The sequence below is a fragment of the Anolis carolinensis genome, unplaced genomic scaffold, assembly GCF_035594765.1.
Source record: "Anolis carolinensis isolate JA03-04 unplaced genomic scaffold, rAnoCar3.1.pri scaffold_12, whole genome shotgun sequence".
Classification (NCBI taxonomy): domain Eukaryota; kingdom Metazoa; phylum Chordata; class Lepidosauria; order Squamata; family Dactyloidae; genus Anolis; species Anolis carolinensis.
The window spans coordinates 10,090,667-10,114,064 of NW_026943823.1; the positions used below are offsets into that span (position 1 = coordinate 10,090,667).

The 23,398-nt window shown below is 42.2% G+C and overlaps 1 protein-coding gene and 1 long non-coding RNA gene across 6 annotated transcripts; one reads left to right on the top strand and one right to left on the bottom strand.

Annotated features, from left to right (window-relative positions):
- Positions 1-693: 693 nt before the first annotated feature.
- On the bottom strand, positions 694-23,327 carry satl1 (spermidine/spermine N1-acetyl transferase like 1). 5 transcript variants are annotated; one of them, XM_008114649.3, is made up of 7 exons: positions 22,795-23,327; positions 21,252-21,314; positions 4,960-5,011; positions 4,032-4,112; positions 3,454-3,555; positions 2,560-2,600; positions 694-1,018 (listed from the first exon to the last, which is right to left on the bottom strand). In XM_008114649.3, the coding sequence occupies exons 3-7, from the start codon at positions 4,988-4,990 to the stop codon at positions 848-850; spliced, it is 426 nt and encodes a 141-aa protein (XP_008112856.1). In that variant the 5' UTR covers positions 4,991-5,011; positions 21,252-21,314; positions 22,795-23,327; the 3' UTR covers positions 694-847. The 5 variants fall into 5 exon arrangements, with proteins under 5 accessions (XP_008112856.1, XP_008112855.1, XP_062819887.1 ...); XM_008114648.3 differs by having other exon boundaries at positions 22,791-23,327; XM_062963817.1 differs by lacking the exon at positions 22,795-23,327 and adding an exon at positions 22,632-22,773.
- LOC103279453 (uncharacterized) lies at positions 10,440-19,855 on the top strand. Its single transcript, XR_506801.3, has 7 exons — positions 10,440-10,750; positions 12,710-12,818; positions 13,857-14,048; positions 15,500-15,596; positions 17,819-17,913; positions 18,012-18,162; positions 19,562-19,855. It is a non-coding gene; the product is annotated as an uncharacterized LOC103279453 (long non-coding RNA).
- Positions 23,328-23,398: the final 71 nt, after the last annotated feature.

Here is a 23,398-nt window from a genome sequence, read left to right on the forward strand (position 1 = left end):
GTTTGGGGAATAATGAAATCACATGGAGCCAAGTCAGTGTTGTACGGCAGGTGGAGAAGCCCTTCACACAAACAGCCACGTGGTTCTCAGCTCTTGAAATTGAAGAAAGTGGCTCCAAACTCCTCTGCATTTTCGCCCCTGAAAAGACACAAAAACTACTGCACTAGTTTGCTGACATACCAAGGAAGGCTCAGCTATCTGCCTGGGTTCCTCCTTTACCTGATACAACCTCCACTTTCCTTTCCTGGCTCTTCCACACTGCATCCTGGTAGCAACTGGAAAGATGGAATCTTAGAGGATTAGTTGCCATTGTGCAGCCATGGTAAGCCTGCATTTGAAATGAATGCTCAAGTTCACTTTTGTTGTGAAAACCAGCCATATTGCTCAGCTCAGTGGGTGTGGTTATCTTTCCCTGGCATCGCTGAATGAAAGCTATGTGATGCATCACTGTGTTGCATTGGCAAGAAGGGTCGAAGTCCGTTTTTCCTCCTGGCATAACATCCTTTGCATACGCAAGCTGGAGCTGGTCCCAATGCACAGATCCATTGGCTATTCCTTATATTGGAAATGAAGCATAGACTTTCCTGGCCAGTGTATTCTGTCACCACTTCACAGGTCCTCTACCTGAGTGTTGTAAATAACAAGCAAAAGTCCAGGAAGGACATATAATCACAGAAGCAACATCTCAAAAAATAAGTCAAAGCGCTTTTAATTTCTGTTGTTCATGCTAATCCTGCTTCACAGACATGGTGAAACAAAAAGCTGTATTGCGAGGGAGGTTTTGCGAACCGGATGGTCTTTGCGGTGCACTCCGTAATTGGGAGGAGTAAAAGGGCGTTCACCTTCCTTATTCTCCAGAAGCCATTCTGATGAGATTTTCTTTATCAAACCGGAAAAGATGCCAGCCTTCTTCGGTGGAAAGGTCGGAAGCCCCACGCCTCATATAATACTCTATGGATGGTTTGTTCCAAACGACAACAAGAAAATGCATGCAGTTACAGTGGGTTTCGATGGCTATCTGTTGGAAATATAAAGATAAGTGATTTCGTTTTGTGAAGGGATGCATCATGCGTTAGCTAAAGCATGGATTATCACTGTTGGGCAAGGGAATGGGATTCATGGAGCCCTTTAAAGGAGGCCCACTGGTACCTGGGACTATATATATATATATATATGAGAATGTAGAAATTAATACTATATTTCTTCAATTCTAAAATGCACGTTTTTCCTATATAATCATCTCTAAAAATGGGGTACATCTTAGAATCGCAGGTGTATTTTTGTTCATGGTGATGGTCCTGAAATTGAATGCCATCTTATAGTGGAAGAAATACGGTATATTTTCCTACAGCTTTCTGTCCGAGCAGCCCTAACTAAAACATAATATATATATATACTCATTCAAACAGGTAGAATTAACAGGTAGTTTAAATTAACTACCCAGCTGTAGCCATGAATTTACAGTCAGCCCTTCACATTTACAGGTTCAATGTCTGCAAATTTGATTATTCACTGATTTGATTAAGTCCTCCAGCACAATTCTATGCTCAACTTCTGGCGGAAGTCAATTTTAGACTTATATAACCTAGAAATTTCTAGAGAAATTGGGTTTAAAAAGTAGGAATTTGAATTAGATTTTTTTCACTTTCATAGTAGGTCCTATAGGAAAGCAGGTGGCATGCTATAGTCATAAATATAGGATCAAGACGGAAATATATAATACATACTTGGAGATTCCTGATATAAACTGGCACGACTAAAAGCTCTAGCCTGTTTTGTGACTCCTTTGGGCATTGAAAGGTTCAGACAAATGGCTCAGCAGAACAGGGCTTTCCAATCCCGTAGAGAGGAGACTCCCATTCAAGTCATTAGTCACTAAGTTGCTTCATTAATAATTTCTACAAAACAATTTAGCCAGCAGAGTGCTTTCCTCGTCCAGAGCCAAGTGAAAAGCATAGTAGATGAAGTGGGGCAGTATTTCCCATTTCAGAAGGAGGGGTGTTTTGCTTAAAGTTGTGCCTTCTATCCCTCCTTAATTGCTGAGAACACTCTCTGAAACCACTTTTCTAGGTTTTGATGGGGACATTTTCAAATTGGTAACTCTTCCCCTATATTCCAAAGTAAAAAATTCAAAGTGTAAGTCACTTTTGTAAAAGTGTAGGTGATTTCAACTGGCTTTCCACCACAAAAAGGACAGTTTTGCAGGTGGGAAACCTACAATATAAAAGCTTTGTGAATTGCATTCCAGTCATGCCCATGGAAACTGGGTGCTGGACTGGAACCTAAGCAGAACACTGTCAGAAAATGACTCTTTCCCATAATACTTCATGGCTGAAAAAAAAACAGAGAAACAGCATTGCATCAACCCTATGTGTTTTCAAGTATTTCCCAAACTATAACAAAAAGTATTTGTTAGAGAAGGAGGTTGGAAAAAGTACATTGAGATGCATCTGTAAGAAACCATGATGTTCCCTATACAAACAACCTCCTGGAGTGTGCCCGTAATTTGTTGTTGTTGTTGTTGTTGTTGTTGTTGTATTGAATGAAAGAACCACTTGCCTGGCTTAGTCGTTTCAAGAGTTCTGTCCCAATGCCCCAACCTGCCAAAACACGAATGGACAACGCTTCAGTTCTCTGTTTATATAAACTATTTAAGCGAATAGTTTTTAGACATTTGAGATCTTGGTTGGAATGATATTGATCACCCACAATTATAGTAAATCAGCAGGGAAAAAAAATCTATGGTGAGTCAGCACACAGGTAAATCCCGTTGCTGACATTATATCTTACAATTAAAATGGATAAAAAGGGACACGGAGATAACTTTAAGGAGTTATACAATATTCATTTTATGATGACAATCTAAAGCTGTCTTCAGGACAGCTGATTTATTCAGTAGTGCCTTTTTTCCGCTTAAAGAATAGGCTTAATTTAATTTCTAGATACAAGTTAAAGATAAAACTGAATTAATGCTATTGAATAGTCAGAAGTAGACAGATATTGTTATGTGGAAAATGTAAAAAAATGTTTCTTGGGAAAACGTATTATTAGAGATAAACGTCACAAAACCTGGTATCAGATATCTTTAGAATAAGACACATGACATATCTTTAGATAAGGTACATAAAGGAGTTAAACAGGTGATTTTTTTAATGTGTCAGGAACATCTTAAGAAATTGCAAGCCGCTTCTGATGTGAGAGAATTGGGCATCTGCAAGGACGTTGCCTGTGGGACACCCGGATGTTTGGTATTTTACCATCCTGTGGGAGGCTTCTCTCATGTCCCCGCATGGGAAGCTGGAACTGACAGACGGGAGCTCACCCCGTCTCGCGGATTCGACCCGCCGACCTTCAGGTCAGCAGTTCAGCCAGCACAAGAGTTTAACCCATTGCACCACTGCGGCTCCCTTTTTCCTTGGATGTAATACTATGAATGATGATTGTCGTTATTACCTCTAAATTCATCCATGACGTAGAAGTCTTCTAAGTACAATAACCTACCAATCCAAGGGTCATAGGTATAGTAATACATAGCAAAGCCTACCACATCAGCATCTGGAAAGAAACAAATCCAACATACAGGGAAGAATACCATAGGTGTGAATATACAGAAGACATTAAAGCCAGTTAAATTATTATTTTACTTTTTTCAAACAGGTCCAACCTCTGGCTCTCCTCTGAAAAGCCACTTGCTTGCAGTCATTTCAGACTTTGTGTAAAGGCAATGCATTTATTCTTTCATCCCATTCCATATGTATCCAACATTTTCCCAAGAAATTGGATCCAATTTGTTTATCTCCCAGAAGCAGGGAGGCAAAAAGTATCAGAAAAGAAAAGGCAGTTACATAATAGAAGGAAAGTGGTCATTGACAGAGCCAAATATTGCCAACCCATTTTAATCAATTGTTTATTTTCATCAGTTCACCCATTACAATGGCTTTAGCACAGGTGACTTGCTTTTTGAAAACTGAAAGTAAACACTAGCATGTTCCATCTGAGAGGAAGTAACTTCTCCCCCATTTAAATCTTACCTTGCATATCCTCTTGCTTTGATACCTCTGCAACTAAACAGTGGAAGAAAGGACGTGATCCAAATCCATCACGAAGTAAATCTGAAAAGTTTAAGGTGGTCAGTTAAAATAGAATTTTAAAGAAAGAGATTCACAGGGATGGGCATATTTGGGAACTGTCATGACAGACTAGCAGGATAACAAATATTAAGAAGCTCATTAAAGTCCAAGTTGTGAAATCGTTACAATTGCAAGGGATTCGTTTTCATTTTTTAGAATAGCAAGTAGATTGCACAAAAATATCTGGGATTAGCACACTAAGAGTGTGTCTACATTGCAGAATTAACATAGTTTGACACCACTTAAACTGCCATGGCCCAATGCTAGGGAATCCTTTGGATGTGTAGTTTGGCAGAGAAGGCTAAAGACCTTGTAAAGCTACAAATCCCCATATTTTATAGCATTCAGACATGGCAGTTAAAGTGATGTTAAACTACAATAATTCTGCAATGTAGATGCACCGTAATCCAATTGGCCTTTTATGTTCATATGACAAAACTAAGGCTATCATACTTTAGATGTACTTATTTGAATAGATGATAATGCTTGATAAAGTGGAAGGAAGTTGAGTCTGAACATTATGCATGTATTGACTCAATCAAAAAAAGCCAGGTTTGCAAGATCTAAACAGGGTTGTAAATAACAGTATACTTTGCAGTCTCTCATTCATTTACGATATGTTAAACATGATGGCAGTTAATGATAATACGACCAAAATACGTACATCATTTGGCTCATCTTTGGTTCTTTTAAAAATGCAAGTTGCATCAGAAGAGATCAGAGAAGGCATGGAAATATGGGGGAGGATGTGGTGGGTTGGCAGGGTGGCCCTCAGATGTATGGAGAAAGGAGCAGAGTGTCCAAAAGGAAGAACATGAAACATCTTTACCTGTTTCTGTTATTTTTACTGCATTGGGCATGTTTTCGTACGCAGCTAGTTCCTGCCAAGAGAAGGAAACAAAATATAACTGGAGGGATTGATGTATTACCTGTCCTGCCTTTTAGCTCCTTCCACAGCCATCCAAAGGAAAAAGGAATGTAATAGATCTAAATCATCAAAGAGTTCCTGATAAAATGTAATCAAACTGTCAATAACACCACTTTAATTGCCAAAGTGCATTGCTGTGTAATTCTGAGAGTTGTACTTTTTAAACTTCTCTGTCAGAGAGGGCTGCTGCCTCGCCAAACTGCAACTCCCAGGATTCCACAGCATTGAACCATGGCAGTTCAAGTGGTGTCGAACTGCATTAATTCTGCAGTGTAGATACACCCAGTGATATATCTCTGAATCTCACATTGTATTCCCTTTTGCAGCCATCTCAAAGCTGGCAACGGCAAAATGTTTGCTTTAGGCGCCTTTGTTAACTCTAGCCAAGTCATTTCGCTCCTTCCCAACATCCCATCCCAATAGTTATACCTTTACTTGGAATTCATTCCCAACAGACAGGACATCTATTAATTCCTCTCTTGCCAACATAGTCAATAATTACATTCCAGAAAGAACAGGCCTAATTGGCAAATGCCACTCTGTTTTATCTGTTCTTGCAGACAAGCTTATGCTGTAGAAAGCATTCACCCCCTCTTTATGCGGAAGTTTTCTGTCTTTATTGCTCAGTGGCAAGGATTTTGCCAACAAGAGAGTCCCAAGTCTCTAGATTGCAAGGCCAGTCTGGGAAATAATTCAGTCCAAGACCTTGCTGATAATACTGGACCCAGTAGGCAAATATGTAATGCCAGGTTCATTGAAATGCCCCTCCCAAGCAGTGTATTCATTTCCTCGTACATTCTGTAAAAATAAATAAGAAATAAACACTTCCTGCTTAACCTTTGATAAGGCAATTCACCCTTTCACTTGTACTGCAATCTGTCCTGAAGGAACTTAGTTTAAGAGTTTAATTCTACATATTTTGTTGACTTTTGTATTCTTTTAGTTATATTGAACAAATCATAGCCAAAAGAGGAGGGAGATATCGATATTGGTCAGGATAAGAAGTATTTGAGATTTTTGAAATACCTGTATTTACATATGCATACATCATGAGATATCGTGGAGATGAGACCTGCGTATGAAATCCATGTATGTTTCGTATACACTAGGCTTGATCGATCCATGAAAAATTTGATTCTAAACTCGTTTCAAAACTAGAGGGGGGCAGCTTTTCGTTTCTGATGGTATTTCTGAATTTGGCCCCCCAAAATTTTCGAAATTAACGAAAATTTGTTATTTTCTAAATTAATTCGTTAATGGCGGACGCGCATGCGCAATTTCCAAAAACAGCACAGAGGGAGAGGACTTTACAGGACTCTCCCACCCTCATTTTTTGAGTGATCTTCTTCAAACTTGGTACAGTGGTAGAACACATTTAACACTGATAGCTCACCAAAATTTGGAACGTTTCCCTTATCCTCTGATTTTTGGAGAATTTTCATAGCTTTTATAATAAACCATTTTTTTAATAATTGCAGAAATCTGTTCCTGGTTTGAAAGTCTTATTTCCTGTTAAATTGGGTTGTCTTTACTGTGAAAGTCATTGTTCTACTTCAGAAACTTTGTTTTTGTGGCTGAAACTTTGTTAAATTGGTGTGTGTGTGATATATACTGTGTATAGTCCCTGCTTATGTGTGTGTGTGTGTGTGTGTGTGTGTGTGTGTGTGTGTGTGTGTGTGTATAGGCAAAGGTAAAAGTATCCCTTGACGTTAAGTTCAGTCATGTCTGACTCTGGGGGTTGGTGCTCATCTCCATTTCTAAGCCCAAGAGCCAGTGTTGTCCATAGACACCTCCAAGGTCATGTGGCCGGCATGACTACACGGAGTGCCATTACCTTCCCAGAAACACCCAGAAAATGGGAATTCCAGACAGGAAACAATCAGGGCCAGCTAATACCTCCCAACAAAGGATTCCCCCAGGTAGGAAGCAGCCAGGCTTTGAAGCTGCAAGGCTATTCAATGCTAATCAAGGTGACCAATTGCAACATTCACACTTGCCTTCCACAGACAAGAGTTCTTTCTCCCACCCTGGACCTTCCACAGATATATAAACCCCACTTGCCTAGCTTCGCACAGACGTCAAAACCTCTATGTCTGCCACAGATGTGGGTGAAACGTCAGGAGAGAATGCTTCTGGCACATGGCCATAGAGCCCGGAATACATACCACAACAGTGTGATCCCGGCCATGAAAGCTTTCGACAACACAACCCCATTCAAGTTCATGTAGTGTGGTATGGACTGGAGACCTGTATTGGGGGGAGGGAGGGTGCGAATCTGGGCCCCTGGGAGTCGTAGTCCTCCCTCCCTCCCTCCCTCCCCGGGAGCAGCCGAGGACGGGCCTGGCCCACACCCCCTCGCATCGCCTTCCCGCCTCACAGAGACACCAGGCCTGAGCTGAGGTGAGGCGGCGGCGGCGGTGGCCATTTCCCCCCTCCGTCTTCCTCCTCCTCCTCCTCCTCGGCCTCCTTCCCCCTCGTCCCCTCCCATTGGCTGAGCCCGTGATGCCCCTTTTGCTGAGGGGCAAAAGGAAAGGAGTTTGGGTGATTTGCAAAAGCTTTTTTTTCCTAACGAAAAAAATGAAGAAATAAGAAAAAACGGCCTCTCGCGATTCGAAACCGCGATATCCAGACGTGTGGACAATCAAGGTCGTATATTGCTTCAAAACAAACGAAAATAACGAATTAATAACGGGTAACGGGGAAATCGAATTATTTGAGCAAGCCTAGTATACACCTTAGACACGTAGCCTGGAGGTAGTTTTTCCTCAATATTTTTATAACTTTGAGTTGGTGTACATTAAGCCTCCAGAAAGCAAAGGTCTCACTCTCCCAGCCATTCGTTCGGACAATTCTGAATTTGGGAAGATTTTGAAATTCCAATAAGGGATGTTCAACCCTGTATTAAGTACCCTATATAGTCATGTATAAGTCCCTTGGTGTTTCCTTGCTGCCTATGGCCCTGTTTGGAAGATTTCGTCTCTCTGTCCCTGTAATCGTTGGATTTTGAAAAAAATGGCTTGTTGTAGATGTCAGCGTGGGGGTCAGGGTGCGAGCTGGGTGGGTTTCTCCAAAACACCATCGATCATCTTCTCCAGCACCCTGATGAATTGGTTGCAATCGTCTGCCATACCAATTCCTCTGTACAATGTCAAACTCAAAGACATCTCTAGTCTAAAGTCCAAACAATTATTTCAATATCTATAGTACATATTTACAAGGCATAGCAAAAGCCATCTCTCTGAGCTGGCATTACCCCGGCAAGCACCAGCTCAACACACTCAGAGATAAGAAAAACACATTCCTCAGTCTGAAGGAAGTTCCCGGCCTCCAAGGCCAGAAATCATGCCTGATAGGTCATAGCAGGCTGTCAGTCTAACTAGCCTGCTGTTAACTGTTTCATTACTGAAACACACACTCTTGCAAAACAGCAGAAACACTTGATTTACATTTCATACACATACAACCATAATCCAACAGTGGAAACTGCGATTGGAAATAAAGCTTGAGTGGAGACCCCTTTTCCCCCATGATAATAACTCTTTCAGAAGTGGATTTCTATTCGGAGGGATTGATCTCTCTCTCTCTTCCTGGTACTGTTCCATTATCTGTGTGGAGGCCACTAGGGGGTGCTAGACAGAGAAGGAGAGTCCATTTTACGGGGGTGGAGGGTGTCCCTGTTTCCCTATTATTCCTCCCACCAATATCCCTGTCGTGGAAACAACCTTCCTTTCTAATAAAGGGAAGAAAGAGGGGGCATATCCAGTGAAAACGGAGAAAATGGTTTTCCTCCTTCAACTCCCCTTCCCCTGTAAAATGGATTGTCCTCTCTCTAGCACCCCCTAGTGACCTCCACCTGAATAATGGAGCCGACATTTTTGGACACTAGACATGTCCAAAAAATCGTTTTGAATCGTATATCGGAATTATTTCGGATTGTTCTCGCTTTTTGATACGCATTCCGAGACATTGTCTCACAGCGCAACCAGCAATGTAATTCGAACCATTGTTGACCCATTCTCTAATTGTCTCTTAATGTTTCGTTAATTTCCCTCCCCCCTCCCATTTTTTTAAAAAAAAATATTTTAAAAAATATTTTAAAAAAATAATTTGTTTCTGCAACCTACCTTGAATGGGAGCTTAACGCAGCCTAACATGGCTACCGCTCCCCGGCCAATCAGAAGCTTCCATGATGGACTCAAAGGTGAGGGCTAACGTCCTCTGCATCCACATGGAAGATTGCCATACAAGCCCAGTGTGTAGCGATTGCGCATGCGCATCCGCCATTTTAGAAACATTTAGAATCATTACGAATTTTCGGAAATATCCAAAATTTTTGGGTGAAAAAATCGGAAATACTTTCTATATCGAAGCACCAGCACCCCCTACTTTAGAAACGAGAATTGAAACTTTTTTTCATCAATCGGACATGCCTAGTACCCACTTCCTTTTGTCTCACCCCCATTCTTAACTATGAGTCATTTGTAAGTCAGATGTTTGTAACCCCAGGGGCGGCCTGTATATAGGGTAACTTTCCCAGGTCTGGTTGTATCTCAACAGATTCAGAAGGTACCACATTGAGGGACACTCTGCCAGCCTCTCTCTCTCTTACTTCCCGTCTTACTTTGATGAGACGCAGGATTTCAGGGCAGTCCCGCGGCTCAGCTGGACGAACCCGGAAGCGGCTCACCACGTGTTCGGGGGACATAGCGAGATCTGAGAGCAGCAGGCTGGTTGGTCAGGTCCCACGAGGGATCTTGGGCACTGCTGAGCCTCTCCTTGGGGGTCTTCTTCACTCACCATCTCAAAGGGCTTCTCATTAGACAAGGCAGAAAGAAGAAGAGGCAGACAAAGGAGTGGCCTTCTAGCCTGGCTTGGTTTCCCCTTCCCCTTTACAGCGGTGGGGATTTAACTTTGAGCCCCTGCTGCTGCCTGGCTTCCATCCCACCTTGTCCTCCCAGCCTGCCTGACCCCACCAAGAGTCACAATGGGGCCCACATCACAATTCTCCCCCTCCTCTCCTCTCCAACTCCTTCAGAGGGAAAAGAGGACCCAAGGAAAGGATGCAAGAACATGAAGACCCTGTTCAAAAATCTCAGAGGAAGATGCAGAAGATTCCTGCTGCTTCTCTTGGAGTCATGTCCAAGTCATGGTCTCACCTGAGATCAAGCTCTTTAAGGCTGCCTCCATGCATTAAAACCAGTCTAGGAGAACAGGTAAGGAAGGCTGCTGGTGGATAATCCCTAACAGTTTTTTTTTAAAAATTTAATGGCTAAATTGAAATATTTATAACATTTATGACAACTATTAGAGGTAATGGATAAATTATAGTTAAATTAGCCCATGTTACTAAAATACACCTACATTCTGCTGGTATGAATGTAGGGAAACTGGAATATTAAAGTGGGAATGGATCCAGTTAGGTTTCCCTTTGAGAAGTTAATTAGTAATTTGCAATAAATTAGAATGCTGTAAAAGAAGTTCAAAATCCAGGACCTTTGGTCTGCTAAGGCAAGAAAAATCAAAACTGAAAACTGGCCGATCTGTACAAGGACTTGGGAGACGCAAGAGGAGAAGGCTGACCCTGGACTCTCGCTGGGAGAGGAATCCCACATCATGTTGACTTCCAATGCCCTCTGGCCTCTGCTTATTTGGCTGTCCATCCGCTGGCTGACCGTGCAAGCAACGATGGAGCGTAAGGAACATGTGGGGTCATTTCAGACCAGGAGCACAGGTCGAAAAAGGGTGCATCTACACTGTAGAATTAATGCAGTTTGATACCACTTTGACTGCACTGACTCAATGCCATGAATTCATGGGAGTTGTACTTTTACAAAGCCTTTAGCCTTCTCCCCCAAAGAGTGTGGGTGCCTCACCAAATTACAGCTCCCACAATTTCAAAGCATTGAGCCAAAAAGATGGGGCGGGAAGGCACATAGCAGCTGAGAGCCTTCTGGAGTGCTCTCGGCCACCGTGTGTCTCACCCTCCTCCCGGCATAAGGACAGCTCCAGAGCATTCTCAGCCGCCTCCTGTCTCGCCCTCCTCTCAGCATAATGCCAAGAGGACAGCCTGAGGATTGGGGGGGGGGGGGGGGAGAGAGAGAGAGGTTTGGGACAGTCGCTGTGTGTCCCACCTTCCTCGGCATAAGGATGGGGGCAAGAAGCTCAAGCTGCTCCCGGGATTTGAACGTGGGACCTTTTGGTCTGCAAGTTCAGCAGCTCAGCGCTTTAACATACTTCGCCATCGGGGCTCTAGATACTATTAGATTATAAATGGGATTGCAAAAATGCACATGTAAATTTTGTGGTAACAGAGAAGTAAACCCCACTAACTTCAAACTTAATGTTTCCCAAGCAACCCAAGGAAGCAGTGGTTGGTTTTTCTGAAGATTGGGGTTTTTGGAGCTCCTCTCATTCACAGGGTTGCTATATGTGAAAGTTGGCTTGATGACAGATGACAAAAACAATATTACAGTAGAGTCTCACTTATCCAACACTCGCTTATCCAACATTCTGGATTATCCAACACATTTTAGTAGTCAATGTTTTCAATACATCTTGATATTTTGGTGCTAAATTCGTAAATACAATAATTACTACATAGCATTACTGCTATGTTTTGGTGCTTAATTTGTAAAATCATAACTTAATTTGGTATTTAATAGGCTTCTCCTTAATCTTCACTTCACTTCACTTTATTTCTTAATTAGTCGCTCTCCACCAGAGTGCTCCGAGCGACTTACAATTTAAAATATCATTCCACAATATTAAAATATTCAACATAAAAACATTCAACAGTGACTATTTGGCAAATTAGATCTGATTTACTTAAATGCACAACCAAACAGCCAAGTCTTGAGCACTTTTCCAAAAGGTCGCAACTCCGACATTGCTCTAATATATGGAGGCAATGAGTTCCACAGAATTGGAGCATAGGTCGAAAAGGCTCTACGCCTTGTAGCTTCCGGGCGTACCTCCCTTGGGCCCAGTACGTATAGGAGATTTTCCTGGGAGGATCGAGGTGACCACTGATGGAAGAAAAGAATGAGGCGGTCCCTAAGATATAATGGTCCTTGGCCATTTCGAGCTCTAAATGTCAGGATCAGTATCTTGTAAGAGATCCGATGTTCTATTGGTAGCCAATGCAGTTGTTTCAGAATCAGTGTAATATGGGATCTTATAGATGATTCCGCTAGCAGCCTGGCCGCCGCATTTTGGACCATTCGGATCTTCTGGGTTTTTGTCTTCAGAAGGCCAGCGTATAAGGCGTTACAATAATCCAACCTAGTGGTGACTGTTGCATGGATTACCATTGCCAATGCTTCTGTCGAAAGGGAGGATGCCAATTTCCTTGCCTGGCGAAGATGAAAAAAGGCCTGCTTGCTTATGGCAATGATCTGGGTCTCCATCATCAGCGATGAGTCCAACACAACCCCAAGGCTTTTAACAGTAGCAGATGGAACCAGAACTCCTTGTTATCTCTCCTTGTTATCCAACATATTCGCTTATCCAACGTTCTGCCGGCCCGTTTATGTTGGATAAGTGAGACTCTACTGTACATGTTTATGAAACTGTACCGAATTCCTCCTATGATCTGAAAGTTGATTCCTGTAGGGTTACTATGCTGCTCATTCACTCTTTCTATTTATTACAGCCAATTGCACTCATGTTGCTGACTTCGGTAGCTGTCTAGGCAACGATGCACTGGACTTCTGCCCCCATGGGATCAGCTGTGGCTGCAAAGACCAAAAGCCCTTCTGCAAGTAAGTCATAGGGAGGATTTCTGCAGATCAAGAGGGAAATAAAATGTCTGAGGTACCGGAGATAAACTTTGGAATGATCCAATCATGCAGGCAGGTGCATTGATCCATAGTTCTGGGAGCATTTATCATTATCATTTGTGGAACCCATATGTTTTAATGACCGATTCAAGACCAAGCCAGGCCCAGATCGTTGGCCTAATAGGAATAGAAATCAGAGAGACTGGGTTGATGAGGAAAGTCAGTGAAGCTGTAGGCAGCACAGTGTTACCTGAATTCTGCAGCTTGAATATTTAGAATTCAGATGCATCTACACTGTCAAATTAATGTAGTTTGACCCCACTGTAACTGCCATGGGGTCATGGGATTTGTAGTTTGGCACCCACACTTTTTGGCAGAGAAGGCTAAAGATCTTGTAAAACTACCGTTATCATGGCGCCATGGCAGTTAAAGGGATGTCAAGCTGCATTAATTCTTAGATGAGTGTGTATTTAATCTATTTATTTATTTATTTATTCCTTACTACATTTATATCCTTCCGTTCTCACCCCGAAGGGGACTCAGAGCAGCTTACAAATTATATGAACATACAATATATTATATTATTACCATAGCACAATATTAGCATTATTGTACTATACCACTATACTATAATATTATTAGGAATATAAGTGTGTTAAAGCACTGAGCTGCTGAACTTGCAGACCGAAAGGTCCCAGGTTCAAATCCCGGGAGCGGAGTGAGCGCCCGCTGTTGCTCCAGCTTCTGCCAACCTAGCAGTTCGAAAACATGCCAATGTGAGTAGATCAATAGGTACCGCTCCGGCAGGAAGTTAACGGCGCTCCATGCAGTCATGCCAGCCACATGATCTTGGAGGTGTCTACGGACAACGCCGGCTCTTCGGCTTAGAAATGGAGATGAGCACCAACCCTCAGAGTCAAACATGACTGGACTTAACGTCAGGGGAAACCTTTACCTTTTACCTATATTATATTGTATATTAATCTATTCTCATGTTGATCTGCTTCTTTCTGCCCGCAGCTGCCCTTCTTACCAAAAAGGCTGGCAAAATTATTGGTACCTCGGTCCCAAATGTGAGCAGCTTTGGAGTACCTTGGACCTGATTATCGTCGTCGTTCTGCCTGCAATAGCCCTGTCTGTGACCAGTGCCGTGGCAGTGCAGTGGGTCAACTACTGCAAAAACAAGGAGGGAAGAGGCGTAAAACGACGCAGGTAAGTTAGCGAGACATCCTTTCCTTACCTGGTGTGTTTTTCTTTTGGCTGCAATCCTTGGCAACAGCTCAGCTAGGGCTTGGAAAGAATTTTGCCAGGCAGCTCGTGTAAGATGATATAAGCCAATCTCTTGGAAACCAGAAATTGGGCACCCGTTTCCACCATAGTTATAGCACTATTGTAAGGAGCTATGATCGACTGACACCAATTTGGAAAGATGCAACCACCAAAGACTCAGAGAGGAAACCTTTTATTGTGTTTTTTTCTTTCTTCTTCTTCACTTTAGATGGTAGCGTAACTTGGCTTAGAATATATGCAACAGAGGCTTAGATGTTGGAAGAACAATAACAAGTTTATTCAGGCACAGAGCTTAGTGGTTACAATGTTGTTTCTCACTTAGAGGTATTCTTATTAACAGTTACAATACTAGAATGAGATGAATCAAACTCTAAAGTGTCACTTCTTTTACTTAAAGTAGTTAAAACCTATTCCTCTGCTCCTTTCTAACTGTTACTTCAATGGATCTCTGTGAGTCCAGCTGGGATTGGTTCCCAAAATCTGAAACTTGGACTATCCAGTGACTTCAAACCACAGTCACTCCTGTGATATACTATCACAGATTCTCTGTGCCTTACCAGGACACAGACTACATTAAATAAGTCACCAAACTTATTTAAAACCAACTCAAAATGAACAATTGAGTCTCCTTGATTCCATCAACCTAGAATCAATCTTCCCTGTGCCTCATGAGACCACAAACTGACTTTCTTTTTTTAAACTCTGCACTTCTTCAACTAAACGGCAGTTGGCTCCGCCTACTTCTCCAGCCTCTGACTGCTGAGATGCAATAACTGTAATTCTTACTCTTTTAAAACATAAAACACAATTAAACATAACATCTGTAAACCAAAATTCGTACTTCATTACAATTATGACTCCACTTGTACTGCCATAGCAAAATCCCATAGAACCCTAATAGGTTGCCATGGCTGAGCAGGGATCCGAACTCTGGTTTCCAAATCCATAGTCTGAGACTCGAACCACAACACCACATTGGATCCCTTCTCTAGCATTGCATCTCCAGCTGTTTCACTTGAGATACATAAATTGGAGGCATGTGAGTTTTGACCAAATATCAGAAATATCCTAATATTTTGAATGGTTGAACACTAGGGTTGCAGCATTGAGAGGTGGTGGTATTTCTCTCACTGGAAAAGTTAAAGCACCAGCTTTATAGCATTGCTGCCAGAGGCATTGCATCTGTGTGGAGAAATGTTAGACTAAGAGACCTCTAAAGACCCTTTTAACTCTACGATTTCACAAATATCCATTTCATCTCAATCTCCGCTCACGCCAACCACCCATCCTTTCTTCCCTCCAGAAGTAAACCTAGCTGCTAGTACACTTTTTGACATACAATATATATTCTTTCTTGTATATTCTTTCTTCAGTGCTCCTCCAAGAGAACATACCCCTCGAGGACAACCTAACACGGCATACGTTCCTAAACCAGTTGATAGATATGTACCACAACCACAGGGAAGAAAGGTAAATGGTTATACATACCTATTCTTTTTGTTATAACTGCTTCTGAGAATTTTCTTTTTAATAGAGGGATGTTCAAAGATGTTTTTGCCAGCAGATGGCACAGGTTCATTTGAGAAGCATCCCAAAATGGTGCGCTGCCTGTGCGCCCCACCATCAAATTGCCTGTCAAGTATGTTGACCCCATGAATTTTATATACCATGCCTTTTTCCAGTAGTTTTTTAAAGTAAATATTTGGGGGGGGGGGGGGATACAGGGTTAAATCATTGAAAATCTAATTACAGTAGAGTCTCACTTATCCAACATTCTGGATTATCCAACGCATTTTTGTAGTTGATGTTTTCAATAAATCATTATATTTTGCTGCTAAATTCGTAAATACAGTAATTGCTACATAGCATTATTTCGTATTGAACTAGGAAATTTGTTTATAACATGTTTTGGTGCTTAATTTGTAAAATCATAACCTAATTTGATGTTTAATAGACTTTTCCTTAATCCCTCTTATTATCCAACATATTCGCTTATCCAACACTGCCAGCCCGTTTATGTTGGATAAGTGAGACTATGCTGTACTTGTAGTAGACTGTGATGGTAGGAGAGGAGAAAGAAATAGAGATAGATGTATGGTAAAGGAAAATAATAATCTATACACATAATAAAAGTGAAAATGTGTGTGTGGCTGGGGTGTCCATTTACATAGACAAGCTCTCAGTTCAACAAATAGTTATAGCTCTCACTACTCAGGAGACACCAATGGCCCTCCCTCCAATGACACTGCAGGTTATAGAAAGCACTGTAAACATGTCCAAGGCCCCTGTCAATGTCCTCCACAAACACCATATTGCCCACCACCCAAGTGAAGGCTTTCATATGAGGACAATTTCATCCTAGTCTTTTTGTTTTTCCTCCACCACAGGCATCCCAGTGTTCCTTGCTCTCTCCATTGGTGTTGAATTTGCATGATCCCACCCACTGCCTCTCCTTTAACCCTTTCTTATTTTTTTCTATGGCACACAGCAAAAAGAGGAATTGATCAGCAACTGAACATACTTGAGGGGTTTGGGGAGAATTCACCATATTTATAGGAGTTGTAAGGACTGGGATGTATAAGTTCACCTGAAGTCTAAGAGCACTCTGAACTCCAATGATGGACCTGGAACTAACTTGGCACACATAACACTCATGACCAGCAAAAAATACTGAAGGTCTTTGGAGAAAATTCACCTTGATTTGGGGGAGTTGTAGTTCACCTACATCCAGAGAGCACTATGAACCCAAATACTGATGGATCTGGACCAAACATGGCACACATACCTGATATGCCGAAATTTGATTACTGGGGGGGGGGGGGGGGCTGACCTTCCTTTCTGGGAGTTGTAGTTCACCCACAACCAGAGAAACTGTGACCTCTACCAATGAAGGGACCTGGACCAAACTTGGCACACAGAAACCCCATGACTAACTCAAACTTCTGGAGGGGTGTGAAGGGACTGACTGACCATAGTGGGAGTTGTAGTTTGCCCTACAGCCAGAGAGCACACTGAACCCCAGCAATGGTGCATCCAGGGCAAACCTGCCCAATATAACAAACTTTATGTACTGATGGAGTTCCTTGGGGTTAACCTGACATGATGTCAGCTGTAGTTATTCCACAACCTTATGCATTTTGTACAGTTGAAAAATTGACTTTTTCAAATAATCTGGGCAACACCAAGTACCCAAGCTTGTGTGTGTGTATGTATATATCTAATACACACACACACACACACACACACACACACACATATATACAGTAGAGTCTCACTTATCCAACATAAACGGGCCGGCAGAATGTTGGATAAGCGAATATGTTGGATAATAAGGAGACATTAAGGAAAAGCCTATTAAACATCAAATTAGGTTATGATTTTACAAATTAAGTACCAAAACATCATGTTATACAACGAATTTGACAGAAAAAGTAGTTCAATATGCAGTAATGTTATGTAGTAATTACTGTATTTACGAATTTAGCACCAAAATATCACAATGTATTGAAAACCTTGACTACAAAAATGCGTTGGATAATCCAGAACGTTGGATAAGCGAGTGTTGGATAAGTGAGACTCTACTGTATATATATAGTAATAACGTAGGCTGAATGGCTTAATTAATTACAATATACATTTCAAAATAAGTAAATAAGTCAGTCTACTTTGCATTTCTGTTTAACCTGCTATAGGATGATGGCATCACTCAAAATTTTAAATTCCCCAAACTGTCAACCCAAAACAATGCTTATGACCAAACTGAGTCACCGCACTTTGGAGGTTTCAGGTACGTGTCTTTGTCTATCTATCTGCAATCTGTCTATGTATCTGTCTATCTGTGCGGACACACACAATCTTATGAAATGTTTCATTTTATCATGGCAGCTATGCTCCACATCAGCCGCTGAGAAGAGCTGTTCAAATGGGAAATAATCATCGTTTTCCGGGCCCGCCTCCTCAACGCAGCAATGTGGACAACTATGAGGATTACGAGGAAGAAAACCCATTTACAGCTATGGCTATGCAACCATTTCCAGTATGTAAAAATAACCTTGATTATATTATTTGTATTTCTTCAATTGTAAGATGCCATCGATGGTAAGATGCACCCAAATTTCAGCACCAATTGGATTTTGTAAAATGTGGCTTGTTGTAGAAACAAGGATTGGTGAGAAACCTTCAGTGCAGAACCCTTTTCCCCATGCTAAAAACTCTTCCAGGAGTGAATTTCCCTTCTGAGAAGCAGATTTCTCTCACTTTCTGTTCTCTCCGCCCCATTCTTATTTCAGAGATGTATGTAAGTCAGATGTTTGTAACTTGGGGGACTGCCTGTACTGCACTTAAACAGATAAGAGTAATGATCTTTGATGCAAAATCATGGTGTACCAAAGCAAGTGGAAAAAATATTCAACAGTTAATCAGGAAGAGAATGAAAAGCAATTGGTTTATGTATAGAAACAGTGCTGAAATCTTGACAAGCTAAATAATTATTTAACTAAGTAGTTAATAGTAAATGATACTATGTAACAAAGATTGGAAAATGTTCTGTTCCTGGTTTGAAAGTGTTATCCCTATTTAATAGTGAGGCACTGACTTAGATAGTAGTAGTTATACTCCAGAAACTTTATTTTTATGGCTGCCACAAACTAGGTTGAATAGGTTGGTATACATTGAAAAACTAGAGCAAAAATGTGCTATAGCAGGATGACCTGCACAAAGTTTTTGTAGTTTAGTAAACTTTTCCCATGTTTTTATAATAGAACCAATTAGGAAATGACATTTATAACCCATGAACAAAAACTGTGTTTTACATAGTGTAATTATTGTACTAATTTTTGATATTTTGGGATATTGCCAGTAATTTGAATTCCTCCTGAACCTCTTTATGGGTCTAATAATGCAAACATTGCCCCAGTCACTGTACAGAAAATCCTATTTTCTGAATGTTAATCCTAACCATATCTATATTATCCTAATCCATATTAGCCCTAAAATCTTTGAAAAGGAGCACCCTTTCTGACTGTCCGCCACAGTATTCAGAAGTATCCCGATCAGTATGCAGACAACTCTTTATGTTGGAGCCGTGGTGGCGCAATGGGTTAAACTCTTGTGCCAGCTGAACTGGTTGGCGGTTCAAATCCGCGAGATGGGGTGAGCTCCCATCTGTCAGCCCTAACTTCCTATGAGACATGAGAGAAGCCTCCCAGCAGGATGGTAACACATGTCCCCTGGATGTCTCTGTAGATGGCCGATTCTCTCACAACAGAAATTGCTTGCAGTATGTTCTCAATTCGCTTCTGACACAATAAGAAAAACTCTATAAGTTGCAAATTTGACTTTTGCAGATGTGATTATTTGCAATGACATTCTCGACTGTCTTCTTACATGAAACCCTTTCCATGCATTAATTGAGTCCCATTTTGCCTTTCTTTCAGACATCAGGTTCCTCGGGGTTTCCTCGGCCCGACTACAATGAGCCAAACCATTACCCGAACGGGGCAAGGAACCCGTACAGCTTTGGGCGCCCTCAGATTAAATATACCTAAAAGATAGGGATGGATACAACCAACGCACAGGACTTGGGACCTTCACCATTCGTTTTCCAACTGTTGATCTTCTCCTACTTTCTTCCTAAACGTGATTGTAAGGCTACCTGTCCATACCCTAAAAAACTAAAAAAAAAAACCTAGATATCCTTGCCTCCTTTAATAAAATGCTAGCATAAGATTGCTCAATTTTGGACTGTATTATATGGTCAGTCAAGACCAGGCATGGGCAAAGTTGGGCCCTCCAGGTGTTTTGGACTTCAACTCCCACCATTCCTCACAGCCTCAGGCCCCTTCCTTTTCCCCCTCAGCCGCTTAAGCGGCTGAGGGGGAAAAGGAAAGGGCCTGAGGCTGTGAGGAATGGTGGGAGTTGAAGTCCAAAACACCTGGAGGGCCCAACTTTGCCCATGCCTGGTCTATACTACAGTTGCTTCACATCACCTTCTTGTTGAATACTGATCATGTGAAACTGAGAAGGATGTAAGTTTCTCTACATAGTGTTATTTGGCAATGTAAGTTACAATGCTGATTCCACTTTTGTGCACGATTGAGCTATGAGAATGATTTTTATTTTTTTCTGATTTGTGTCACGGTTGCGTGAGAACTGTCAAATGCCAACCTTTTTGCAAATGTTCCCAGCAAAGTGGAGCCATGCAATTCGCCTTCGTTGCCCCATCCTTGTTGGCAGGCACAAAATACGAAGGGAACAATATGCTGCTTTGTCTTTTATTTCCGGTCGTACAGATCCAAACAAAAGCCATTCATAATGGATTTTGGTGATTTTGGAAAATTTACTTCCCTACTGTCTGAGAGTGTGCTGTTATGTCCCTCCAGTGTGTATGTGTGTATAGGCATAATAAAGAGCTTTTAGAGCTCAGACTGAGCAAAGGGGAGAGTGGAAACAGTTGTGCCAAATAGTAATAATACTGAAGTACAATAACGATAATAATAATAATAATAATTGCAAAGACTCTGGCACAAGCCAGTCAAGGTGGTCCCAGTGGTGATGGGCACACTGGGTGCAGGGCCTAAAGACCTTGGCCTGCACTTAAACACAATCGGCGCTGACAAAATCCCCACCTGCCAGTTGCAGAAGGCCACCTTACTGGGATCTGCATGCATTATTCGCCGATACATCACACAGTCCTAGACACTTGGGAAGTGTCCGATGTGTGATCCAATGCAACAGCCAACAGAGTGTCTGCTGTGGACTCATCTTGTTGTGTTTCTAATAATAATAACAATAACAATATCAATAATAATATCAGGACCTCAAGATTGAACTTCAAAGACTCTGGCAGAAACCAGTGCAGGTGGTCCCGGTGGTGATGGGCACACTGGGTGCTGTGCCAAAAGATCTCAGCCGGCATTTGGAAACAATAATTGACAAAATCACAATCTGCCAACTGCAAAAGGCCACCCTACTGGGATCTGCACGGATCATCCGAAAATACATCACACAGTCCTAGACACTTGGGAAGTGTTCGACTGGTGGTTTTGTGATACGAAATCCAGCATATCTATCTTGTTTGCTGTGTCATAATAATAATAATAATAATAATAATAATAATAATAATACCTCCTTTCACTTCCTCTTCAGGGTATTCTGTCCTCTTCAAGGTCTTTTGCAAGTTTGCCTGCTCTGGAAAAATAAAGCCATTATTATCTCTTAATATCTTTTTTCAATTATTCCTACCACCGCCTTTCCTTACTTCCAGTCTCCAACTTTCTGTTGTTCTTCCCTGTCTTAATTATTCCATCATTCTTTCCTTTTTGCGCTTTTGTATCTTCCTTCCACTCTGCCTTTCTCCTTCTTTCCTCCCTTCTTTCAATACAATACACACCATACAATGTTGTTTATTCATTCACTCGCTTCTGACTCTTCACGACTTCAAGGACCAGCCTCAGCTCCTTCAAGGTCAAGCCAGTCCCTTCAAGGATACCATCCATCCTTCTTGTCTTTGGTCGGCCCCTCTTCCTATTTCTTTCCATTTTCCCTAACATTATTCTCTTCTCCAAGTTTTCCTGTCTTCTCATTATGTGGCCAAAGGACTTCATCTTTGCCTCCGATATCCTTCCCTCCAGTGGGCATTATTTCCTGGAGGGTGGACTGGTTGGATCTTCTTGTGGTCCAAGGCACTCTCAGGATTTTCCTCCAACACTCAGTTCAAAAGTGTCTCGCTTTCTTTTCTCAGAATTCCTTATGGTCCAGCTCTCGCATCCATAGATTAAATTATTATTATAATTATTATTATTATTGGGATGCAAGGAGAACGATGCCTCCATCATGTTCCCACCAGTGAGCAAACTCTAACTGACAGAAGTCTGCTTTCCCATTACAGCTGATGTGTACCAATGGGTGTTAATAATATTAATAACAATAGTTATTCTGGGACCCTCAGCTGAGTCTGAGAGAGGTTTCCCATTACAGCTGATGTGTACCAATGGGTGTTAATAATAATATTAATAGCAATAGTTATTTTGGGAAAGACCCAAATGTTTAAAAAATTGGTGGGCTAAAAGGGGTCGAAATGCCCTCAGTGTGTGGCGATTTTCATTCCTCTAGCCCAAAAACCAAGATTGGGGGGGGGGTGGGGGGCTGAGCCTTGGAAGCCCTCCCATTGCTGCCAATGGTCCGAAAATTTTCAGGTTTTTTTTCAGACACGAGACGGAAATTCTATTTGTATAGGCACCCCATTTTCAGAAACAGGGACAAAACAAAACAGACAAAACGGATGAAACAAAACAAAACAAACAGCAATTCCATACAAATGCACACCACTACTTTATGGGGCCCCTGGTGGTGGCGCAGTGTGTTAAAGCGCTGAGCTGCTGAACTTGTGGAACAAAAAGTCCCAGGTTCAAATCCCGGTAGCGGAATGAGGGCCTGCTGTTAGCCCCAGCTCCTGCCAACCTAGCAGTTCGAAAACATGCAAAATGTGAGTAGATAAATAGGTACCGCTCTGGCGGGAAGGCAACGGTGCTCCATGCAGTCATGCCGGCCACATGACCATGTCTATGGACAAAGCCGGCTCTTTGGCTTAGAAATGGAGATGAGCACCAACCCCCAGAGTCGGTCACGACTGTACTTAACGTCAGGCGAAAACCTTTACCTTACCTACTTTCTACTAGGAGGCCTTTATGGCTGGGCGCATGCTCCTAAGGGTCGCAGCCTCCAACGTAGGAACCTATGGCTCAAAGGGTGCAGTTCCACGATGTGGCCAGTCGGTGGCAGCAAAGGCCTGTGCTTTGGGGCCGCAGAATAAGGAGCAAAAGGCGGCTTTAAGGAAAGAGCAAGACTATGAAGGAGGTGCAGTTCTGAATGTGTCCAGTGGGGGCGGCAAAGAGATGAGTCATTGAGACTCCGCTCCCAGCCCCATTTGTCCATAAATTCATTGTTTTAAGATAACACCATGGAGCATGAGGGCTAATCTAACCTCAATTTGGGAATTAAGAGAGGGATACTGCTATATAACCCGCTGTGGTCTATGGAAGGAGAAAAGGATGTCTTCCTGCCTCCCCCTTTTGTTCGGTATTGGCAACCTTAGGCTTCGTCTGCGCTTCTACGCATGCTCGAGAGGAGAAAGCAGTGTCTGCCGCGCAAGCGCAGAAAGGCAGGCGCGCGGGCCCCGAGTGACGTCACACCGCCAACGGCTGGGCGCGAGGCTGCGAAAAGGGAGGGGGGGGGGAGAGAGAGAGAAAGCGCGCGCGCAGGCCTCTGTGTCT

Excerpts from the sequence above, each read along its gene's own strand:
- satl1 (XM_003223377.4), bottom strand. The coding sequence starts at position 9,763 with ATGTCCCCCGAACACGTGGTGAGCCGCTTCCGGGTTCGTCCAGCTGAG. Across the intron at positions 4,113-4,959 it reads AGTAAAAATAACAGAAACAG|ATTTACTTCGTGATGGATTT; the intron begins GTAAAGATGTTT and ends TAAACTTTTCAG. Across the intron at positions 1,019-2,559 it reads TCTTGAAACGACTAAGCCAG|ATAGCCATCGAAACCCACTG; the intron begins GCAAGTGGTTCT and ends TATTTCCAACAG.